We start from the raw sequence: 10,955 nt of genomic DNA, 5'->3' as shown, positions 1-10,955 counted from the left end.
GATTTTATGTGTACAGAGAAGTCTCAGAGCAGAAACTTCACAAGTACAGATTTGTAACTTACTTACCATTTACAATATTCTTTTAAAAAGTGCCATTTAGTTACTCATTTTCATTTATAAATATATCCTTCACTCCCCCTTCCTTTAGAGCAAGCTAGTATTCCTTTAGAACAATTTTTTTTAGTTCAGCAAAGTCAAACAATACATAAACTGTGCTTTATATTATATTCAAGAGTTTACATTTTTTTCTGGGATGATTGATCAATTGGTCATTATAATTTTACAAAGCTGTTTCTTGTTATTGTTATTCACATTTGCCATGAATTTACATTATCCATGAATGAAATTTCAACAGCATCCCACAATATCCCAAGTGTTGTTAGGAAAAATGGCTTTGCTTTTTACCTAGAGATGCAAGGAACTAAGCCTAGACTGGTGTTGCCATTTCCAGCCAAATCTTGTTGTGAATCATCCGCTGATCATTACGTAAGTGGTATACAAATTCCCTTCTCTCAGTCCAAACATCAACAATTCTGGGTGAACATTACAACTGACAGCTGTTCCACAAAATTTCTCTTTTATCCAATACCCTTTCCTCTCAACCCCACTCCACCCACTGCTCTGGTTCCCGGTCTCTGTAATTCCTGTGACCTTTACCGAGATTCATGCAGGGTGCTCTGCCTCTGCGGCTCCAAGTGATGACTCCTAGGAACTTCCCAAGGGCTAAGAAACAGCAGGATTCAACAGGCGGGCGGGGAGCGGGGACAGGGAGGAGTAGGAAAATGTGTCGGGGGCGGGACTGAGAAGTGCGTGAGCTTCCTCGATGCCCTCGTCCTCCGAGTCTTCTTTTAACTTGAGTCGAAAAGGTGCCCGGTTTCAAAAACTGTTTCCCAGCGGGACTGCGATGTCCAGAGCTTCCCCCCTCCCGTTCCTGGCGTTCTCCTGTTCCCTTCCATTTCCTACTCCTTTCCTTCTCCCTCTGCGTTTCTCTCTGTCCCTATCACTCCCTCGTTTCCTTCCTTTCCCCTTTTCTTTACATTCTTTCCCTTTCCCCCCAACCTTCGCTCACAGCATGAGAACTGGAAGTGGTCGAAATCCAAGGGCAGCACCCGATCTACCCCCAATTCTTGAGAATCTCTGCCCTTTACTCAGGAGCTTGATTAATGCTTCAGTTAGCCGCGCCTCATGGTTGCGCACGGGCGGCCCGGCACCAGCCGCTTTCTTCTGCAGCTTCTAACTGCTTCTGTGTTGGACAGCACCTCCCGTACCTCTTTCCTTGACTTTGACATCAATGTCCAGTATCTAATCTCTTTGCGTTCATTTGGAAACCACGTAACTAGGGAGAGGAGAGTTGGAATTTGAAGGAAAATAGCTCTTTGTCGCCAAAATTTTACAAGTAACGCTATGCTAATGTTGTTCCCAATACATCCCATGACTCCTTCCCTCTACATTTTAATTTCTGATGAACAGTCTTTTTGATGTAGGTATCTGCTCTGTCCCTGTCTGTAAAAGCATCTCTCCGGAAAGCAGTTTTGTTCTTGGAAAAACTCACTGGACCATTTCCACTAGCCTCATTCACTGGGTTCAAATATGCTAGCTCTAACCAATGCTGCTGTGATCTTCAGCCTGGCTACCTCTTGCATCTCATATGCACAATAAGGCTTCCTCCTAGTCACCCAAAGAATAAAAAGTAATTGAGTAAAATGGAAGTCTTTAGAGACGCTGTCAAAAGAGTGGTGGCATCAAGTCTCCCCCAAAAGAATGATTCCCTCAGGAAAATCTTTGTCAGCCTGCCTAGAAAGGTGTCTTTTCAGATGAAAGAAATTGTGATTGAAGATGTCTCTTTGAAATGAAGGCTCATTTTAAAACCAGGATTCTTTGATAAAAGGGAGGAAATAAGGGAAATTCCTGATGATTTTACTTATGTTAAAATTCCATAGATTTGGCTGCTCCTATTTTTTTACATCAGCAATAGAAAGTATGACATACAAAAACATCATTGGCCTGTGAAAGAAAATCAAATTTTCCCGTAGGCGTTAAGGTACTTTATATGTTGGAGTCAGTCAAGCTCTGATGATCAACAGGGAGACTCCAACTTCTGGCAACAACATGGGTGAATATAAGGCAATTTGGTATTCTTTATTGAGGGAAAGAGTCTTGACAGCATTGAGTCAGTTCAACCAAGAGCAGCACTTTAAAATCTGGGCATTGGACACTGGTAGGACAGGGGATTCCAAGTTGGATGGCTGAGTCTTAATATATTTGTTTTGGTAGTTTTTTACAGGTTGATCACCTTATTACAACTGACTGGAATGGTATTATCCTACAACTTTCGAAGATGTAATCACTATGAAATGGCCAGTGACTATGAAAATACAATCTATAATACGAAACTTGAATCTTTGTATGATTCAGAATCGGTGAGTGATAGGATCCTATAGTGATGCATCCCTATAGAAACATTAGATGCAAAAAAAATGTTCTCCAATTTCTTAAAAGACAAGAGTCATTGGGACCAGAAAATAAGGAATAGCTGAATCATAAGTTTATTATGGCCTTCCTAAAAGAATCTAATGTTTCAGCATCATCCCAGGGAAAGTTTGTGCTTGTGATTTTTCTGGAAGTTCTCAAGAGATTGCTCTTTATTTAGAATTTTATTCTTAGTTAATAAGATATAGTCAATGAATCTAAGGCATGGTCAATAAGTGAATGTTTTGTTGAATGTGAACACATGAGGGAAGAGGGATGTCTAGGTCAAAAATTTTGTATGTGTTTTGTGCATACATTAATTTAAAATGTATGTTCTGATTTTCAAGAAAAGAATTGAGGAGTCTTCTGACTGGAACCTTGTGAAATGAGGGAATGGGAAAAAGCATTTGTTCCTACCATGTGCAATTTACAATATCTCATTCAAAGATGGTAGAAGACTAGAATAGAAGGGAACATAGGTCAAAGAAGAAACTTCACCCTCCCCTCTATCAATACTTCTAAACAATTCTAATTCTCTGAAATGTGATGAAATGGGCTTAATGGAAAGGGTTGGTAGGAAGGCAAATTATTCCACTTTGAAGAGGTTCCCCTTCATCTATAATTGGATTGGGAGCACTTACTCTTAGCAAATTACTATAATAAGTTTGTCTTTTTTTCCTCTAGTCATCATCTGAAAATAGTAATTTATTCTGTAAAACCAAGGTGAGTAATGTTATACCTGCTGCTGAGGGGTAGAGAGGCAGGGGGAGGGGAGATAGCATCCATAATGTCAAGTGGAGCTGTTGAACTTGGGTAGAGACGGTTCTTCAGTTTCGACTGAGATTTCCTGGATCAGTCACATTTTAGGAAGGCGGACATGGTTCTTAACAGGGGTGGTGTAAAGGGTATTCACAAACCCTCTGGAAGACCATGACTTTGCTTTGATTAGAAACCTCACAAAAATTGAAAGAGATCCTTCCATCTGAGAATTTCTTGGCCATAGATGCGGGGCGGGAGGTAGAGAGGGTACGAGGTTGTGTATGTTTGTGGGGGGCAACTGAGGAGGAAAGAAAGAATCTGAATTACTCCTGAAAATTCAGGATAAGCATTGGGAGGGGGTCTAGGGCGCCACCTACAGTTATCACTCTGACACAGCCTTGGCTCTGGGGCTTCAGGAGCTAAGGAATAAAGGAATTTCAAAGAGCTACTAGCACTCCTCATGCGCTATCAAATTGTTCTCTTCCCTCCTCTTCCTGCTTCTGTTCCTCCCTCTTCTTTCAACCGCTCTTCTTATTCATCCTGTTCTGTGCCTTTCTTCTCCAATCTCCTTTTCCTCTACCACTCCTCACCTCCTTTCCTTCGATTTCTCCTACCTCTCTCCCTCCCCCGCCTCTAACCCACCTACATCGCTCCCACCCTCCCTTTCCCCAGCTTTTTCTTTGGTGGACTTTCCCCTTTCTTTGTTTTCACTTTCTCTTTCAATACTTCCCGAAACAGAGTGGTTGTCTAACTATCGTAGAAAAGCTTGCCCGTAATTGGTCAAACAACTGTTCCATCGAAATGGGGGAAACCTTTGAAGATTTCGTGAATAGGACTCGCATTGCCTTGAAGAATTATTGTCCAGCCTTCCAGGAAAATCAGGTACAGGCAACAAAGGAGGTCCAGCCCTCCATCATCAATATCTCTGTCGATGCAGCACTAATAGGAAATATCTGACTCGGTGCTTCTTCAAAGAAGTCGCTTTGCTTCTCCTCCTTCTTCCCTCTTCCTCCCTCTCAACACCCTCCACTTATACCCCAGTGAAAAATAACTATGGTTCCAATTGTAATTTTATATGCTGAAAGGAAAGTGAATTAAAACTGCTGTAGAAACACAACAACTACTTTTTCGAACAGTATTCTCCCAGTTACATAAGGAAACCTATGCTCTAGAGGGTGACTAATGGAGATAAGAGTGGTAGAGGTCTTCAGCTTTACTACCTCAATTTCATCTACATTCATTAAGCACGTCAAACCATTTTTGTGACACTGGGTAAGTCACTTTACTTCACCTCCAAAGGTTGCAGTTTGCCCATTTGTAAAAGAGATAAGATGGGATAAGATGATCTCTAAAATTCCTTCCAGGTCTAAATCCATGGCTCTGTGGTCATTCTTTAAACCTTACTTAAGTCTAATATTCTTTTTCCATTTTACTAATCTTCAGTGAAACTGTACATAGTACCTTTCAACCTTCCTTTGAATCAGACAGTCAGCATCTCTGAAAACTGCTTGTGATTGTATTGTAGGCTTGTGAGTATTTTCAAGCTAAGTTCTTTGCTAAAACACACCAGTATTTTGCACATATTTTTCTAGGAAACTAGGAAGGAAAGAAAGAAGGAAAAATTAGTAGTGTTGTCTTTAGGCAAATGAAACAAAAGACAATCCTAGGTTTTAAAAAGACTTAGCAATTCAACTGAAAGAACGTTTATCAAGTACTATGTATTTATTACTGATACTAAATGCAAGGCAGAGATAGGGTACAAAATGCCCTCACTAAATTTATATTCTCTTTGGTTAAGCACACAGATAATTATAATATGAAACAAGTTCAGTATCAGCAGAATACTCCTTCCTGTCAGAATGTGACCCTCAAGAATTACCTGTGCTCCTGATTTTTCTTTTTATATCCTTGTTGTATGGTATGACTGGAAGCATTAAAAGGGAAGAACTGGTTAAAATGCAAATTTAAGACAATTTTGCTATAACATTCATAACAACTGAACTTTTAATGTAAAATTGTAATTGGGAACATGCGGACTGGTAATATCTAATCAATCAGTCAGAAATAGTATGGAAGTAATGGAAAGAGGTCTGGAGCTAGCAGTCAAAGATCTGTGTCCAAATCCTGGGTATACTTATTAGCCAGTGTGGTACAGGCCTCATCTATAAAAGAGATTAGCTATTGTACAACCTGCATCATGAATTGTTGGGGTTTTTTTTTGAGGAAAGTGAGCTTACATAAATATGAGCTACTATTATTTCCTCCCAAATGATTATAACCTGGTCTGAGGGCATTTTCAGTCTTTCCTAGAGTGAATTAGTGGTCAGCATTAAGTCTGAAGTCGGAAGATCTGAGTTCAAATTTATCCTCAGACACATCTAAAGCATGGGACAATGGGGAAATAGTCTCAACTGTAAAATGGAGGTAATAAATTACACCTACATCACTGGGGGTTTTCTGAGAGTCAAATAATATATTATTATTTATGTTATATCTATATCTATTTATATCATATAGCACAGTGCCCGGCAAAGACCCATAATTATTGCTGATCACCAATTATATGCTAGCTAGAATATAAATACTTTCTGAATTCTTGTCATGTACAAAATATTGTACCCAGATTAGGAGTAGGGGGGTATGATTATTTTTACTAAACATCAGTAAACAAGACAGTATATAGTTAAGTGAAAAGCTGCATTGTTCATAATATAAATGATATAGGAATTCTGAGGAGAACCAGAGCAGTCAAAGGAGATTTAATGAAGAAAGTATACCTTAAGTTAGTTTTTTAAAAAGTTCAGGTTTAGATACATTGAGGGGAAAAAGGAACAATAGCAAAATAATACAAGTTACAAGGAAATGAACATTGACAGGATGACATTGATCTGACTACAGCAATAAAAGTAATCACAATACCTTGGAAATTTTGGTCTGTGTGGGAAAACAACCTGAAGGATCCAACAAATCCCCAGGTTGCAAGATCAGTTCTAAGGCTGGCCTGAAAACTTAAATCTGACCTGAGAACAAAGTCATAGAAACCACAAAAGTCTTACAACAAACTTACAATGACTCTAAAATATTCAATTGACTTTACAACCTACTTTGTGTTATTAGCATCTTTTAGGCAAAAGATAACTCTAAAGTAGCCTATTTTACTCCTTTTATTTTTCCTTTTCCACCTGGAGATCACCAAATAAAAAGATAACAGAAACTGACATTTGTAAAGATTTATAATATGCATTATGTACATTATTTCACTTCTCTTATCCTCATTTTACAGATGAGGAAAATTAGGCTTAGAGATAGATGTTAAGCAAACTTAACATCTTAACAGCCTTAAAGCAACCAAAGCCATACAACTCATACATGTCAGAGACTAAATAGGGTAAATACTAGGAACAAATGTTTTTCAAGCTATACAAAGGTAACTTTATAACTTGATTTTATTAGTGTTTATTAAAATATTAGTATTCATTTATGTTCTCTTGTTCCAAAGGCAAACAACACTAAAGCACCAGAAAAGAATATGGAAGAAAGAATAAAAAAAATGACATGCTCTGAAATAGCAAGAAACTTATTAGAAATTTGGAGAGAATACTGGAAAAAAACAGAAAATTCAAGTATGTATTCTTTCAAAAATGCCTTGAAATTTTAAAAATGCTGTCAATATAGTTTTTTTGGTCAACTAAAACTTTTAAGGGTGTATTTTTCAGTGGGTTTGAAGGGAGAAGTGGCACTGGCAAAGCAAGTTCCCTGGATCACTAGAAAAATGCTATAGGAAATTTCTCTAATAATTAGCCACTAACAAGTCATAGGACAATGATTCTGTTTTGAAACTCCATAGAAGTGTGATTCAAGTGGATAATAGGAAAGTAGAAAGGGATGGTTAGTGGTTCTCTTTGATATTTTTATAATGAGGAGAATAAAACCAGGCTCCAAAAACAATTTGAAAATGTGTACTTTCCAAATCTTGTCACTATCTTCTGTTATATTTCCATTACCTTACTTGTCTTCAATGAATGCTTCACTACCTTCAAATTAAGTGAGTTGTTCTGAATTAGGGGAGCTATTTCAGGAAAGCAAGTTTCAAAAAGCAATATTTATAATCTATAAAAAATTCAGTAATGACAAATAACAATAATGATCCCATGATTTACAATTAAATTCTTGATTTTATAGTAAACATGTCCAAAGAGTTTTGTGCTTTTAGATCCATTATATTATATTCTTTCCTATTTACCTTTTGACCAGTAAACCTATGAGAAAACAGAAATAATTAATGAATGTATCTAAATTTCAAAATATTTCTTAAAGTAAGTTATTTCACTAAATTGTTATCTTAATTTTGTACTCTTACTTCACAGCTAGTAGGAGAAAAAGAAGAGAAGACAAAGTTTGAATAAGAGATATAAAACTACTGAAAAGAACTTGCAAGGAGGAAAAAATGTAAATACATTTTTAGTTCAGATTTTTAAAATTCTTGGAATAAGAATGATGAGGTCAAATATGTATATCAATCCTGAAAAGTATCTTTAATGTTTATAAAGATTATTTATATTTTTAAAACACCTGCAGACTGAATTTTTAACTTATTTTGTTAGTACTTAAAAAAATGCATTATCCTATACTGTCCTATGATGGTTTTGCTGAATTGCTCTTTTTTCTTTTTTTTTTACATTTTTGTTACTAAGGTTACTTTTTTTTACTTTAACATTTTTCTTATTAGAGCTAACTGGGAAGGAGAGGGGATAGAGATATAGTTAGAATTTGAGGTGAGATAATAAGAATAAAATAAAATATATGTATATTCAGGGATATTGCACAAGGAATTCCATGCATTGAATAATTGACTAAGTGACTGCTAATGAGCTGAAAGATAAGATTTTACGACTCCATGAATTAGTTTGCATGAATAAATGTTCCTAGGTGGAACAGTGGATAGAGGGCTGGACCTGCAGAATTGAAATCTGGCTTCAGACTTAATAGTTGTGTCACCCTGGACAAATCAATCTCTGTCTCGGCTTTTTACTGGGGGGGGGGGGGGGTTGCAAGGCAAATGGGGTTAAGTGGCTTGCCCAAAGCCACACAGCTAGGTGATTATTAAATGTCTGAGACCGGATTTGAACCCAGGTACTACTAACTCCAAGGCCAGTGCTCTATCTACTATGCCACCTAGCTGCCCCTTGTCTCAGCTTTTTCAACTGTAAAATTGGATAATAATAATACCCCAACTCTCAGATTTGTTGTGAGGATCAAGTAGCTCATATTAAGCAATATATAAATGTTAGGGTTAGCCATTATCTCCTTTTAATCTTCAGGGATAGTGGGTTTTTTCCTTTTCCTCCGCCATCCAAACTGTATTATGTATTTAATTTGTCTTTCTCTTTGTACTAATTTATGTAATCAGAGAACTAAATAGTACTAGATTTTATCTGTGTCCTCCAGGGTTTCCAATGTATAATAACAACCTCCTGAAGTTTATTTACCCAATTCTTACCACCCTAGCCAGGGTAGTTGCTATGGATGGCTATCCTCATAAATATTGTTCAATATTCCCAACCAGGATGCTTTCCCTTGTTGAGCTAACAGATTTGGTTAGCAAAGACATTTATTAGATATTATAGGAAGGATAGTAGTTACAAAGTGTTTCCCCCAAATGTTGTAAGAAAATAAGGAGTGACATAAACATGTCTAGGACACAGGTGGCCAAAGCAAGTCAAAACTCCAGTACAGCCAGAGCCTCAATATCAAGTTACTCTGCTGTTCAGCTACTCTAGCTCTTTGCTGATTCTTTTTCTTCCTCCATCAATGAGTTCTGTGTAGTCTTTCCATCCACTCAAAGTCCTGCACTCATACCAAGGAACTTCTACATAAATATCTATGTCTCAAACATCTTTCCTTCCCAGTTTCTCAATGAACTCATTTGCCTTAACCTATTCTTCCACTGCACCTTAGCTGTGTATAGAAGTGGTCATATTCTAGATCTAGATCTATCACCCACAAGTATGAATTCTGAAAATCTCTTATCTGATTGTATAGTCTGTGGTCATCCCATTTTGCCTTTTGCTTTAACAGCCCCAACCTTGTTTTTCAGCTTCATTTTTCTGGTGCATTAAAGTGTCACAAAAATAAACTGAGGCAAGTTTTCCTGACATGATAAGTGTTTGTTAACAGTAAAGCATATAACTATTAATAAAATAAGTCAAACTGTCCCTGCTTCAGTAGGTTAGTGACCACAATGGGACTGAAAAGATATTAAGACCCAAAAGTGGGGGGGGTGGAGGGGTGGGGAAGAGTCAGTATTAGAAAAGCCTTATGATTAGCTGTAGCTGGGGAAAGTGGGTGCTGGTCTTCAGATGAGGCTTGATCATTGCCCTCTCTGACAATTGCTTTATGAGACTCATCTACCTCTAGTAATCTGGTAATCCTGGTTAGAAAAATGGAACAACCCCAGTCAGGATCACCCTTCACTTTGACAAGAAAGCCATTTCTGGGGAGAGACTCAGACTAAACTAGTTCTTTTAACCTGTGGGGTTAGTAGTGATCACATTCATCAATTGTACTTTTAGTTTGGACTAGAAGAAGTCTCATTTTGAGCTAGGCTGAGAAATGGGTTATGGAAAAAAATGGAAAATAGGATGAGTTAATGGGTAGTACTTCTTATTAAATAATGTAGCACATTTGCAAATAAAAACATGTCAAATGAATCCTGTCAGAACTTTGAGTATGCTAAGTGTACATCCAACACACTCCTATAAATCCCTAATCAAGGGGAGCAGGATATTTTAAACAAATCCCATCCTTGCTGCTTTCTAGGTTCTTTATTCAGAGAGACCAATTTATCTGCCCAGCCCAAGTCTGCTAATCACTTTCACAAGTACCTAATCTGCTTCTCCTCCCTACCTGGCATGTTCCATGTCTGCCACTGCCTGCTCTGCATGCTCTATGGCAACTCCTGTCTCTGGTAATGCAAGGTCTGACCATTCCATACTGCTGCACTATCTGTCCCCTAGCTTGGACTGTTATAGGGGGTCTAGAACAAAGCCTGCATTAGGTCAAGTTTAAGACTTACAACTATAAACAAGATATGTAACTACTTCCATGGCCAAATAAAGACTGAAAAGTCTGGCCTTAATTACATATAACCATAATCCCCTAATATGGGCCTTTTCTGGTCAAGCTGGACCATTGTGATTAAGGGAAGAGTCATATTTCAATGTTGGTCAAATAGTTTACTTTACAAAGCATAATTATTCATTTCTTACCCATGACAGTCAATCCCTTCACATTTGCATTCTTCCCCCAGTCATGCCTCTACAATCTCTTCTTTTTTCTTTTCTCTATTTGATATCTTTGATATATTTGATATCTCAGTTCAACTCTACCCTGTTCTCTTCTCAGTCAGTGAATAAATATTTATTAAGCACTTACTATGTGCCAATAAATATTTAAGCACCTCCCAGGTGCCAAGCACTCTTCACAATGCTTTGAATATAAATTAGAAAGTCAGTTCCTGAGATAGTTGGTTCCCCCTAATAGGGGAAACTAAAGAGTATTTGGAGGGAGTGAGAAGAGGATAACCAGTGGTCATATGTTCACATTGAGAGTTGTAACCAAGCAGAGAAGCTCTCAGAAAATCAATTTAGCAAGGAAATTCTGAGCCCTTTCTAAAGGGGAGACTTTGGAAAGAGTTTATAGCTCAGTCCTCCAGTCTAGGTGAGGCA

General features: G+C 37.7%; 1 protein-coding gene across 1 annotated transcript; it reads left to right on the top strand.

The window, feature by feature from the left end:
* The first annotated feature begins 1,185 nt into the window (after positions 1-1,185).
* TSLP (thymic stromal lymphopoietin) lies at positions 1,186-8,261 on the top strand. Its single transcript, XM_074201969.1, has 7 exons — positions 1,186-1,332; positions 1,485-1,690; positions 2,285-2,420; positions 3,154-3,192; positions 3,967-4,110; positions 6,728-6,851; positions 7,596-8,261. Exons 1-7 carry the CDS (start codon positions 1,186-1,188, stop codon positions 7,628-7,630), a joined length of 831 nt encoding a protein of 276 aa, XP_074058070.1. The 3' UTR covers positions 7,631-8,261.
* The last annotated feature ends 2,694 nt before the right edge of the window (positions 8,262-10,955 follow it).

This window comes from Macrotis lagotis, chromosome X, assembly GCF_037893015.1.
Source record: "Macrotis lagotis isolate mMagLag1 chromosome X, bilby.v1.9.chrom.fasta, whole genome shotgun sequence".
In the NCBI taxonomy this organism is placed as follows: Eukaryota; Metazoa; Chordata; class Mammalia; order Peramelemorphia; family Peramelidae; genus Macrotis; species Macrotis lagotis.
This window is presented reverse-complemented; position numbering and strand designations above follow the sequence as displayed.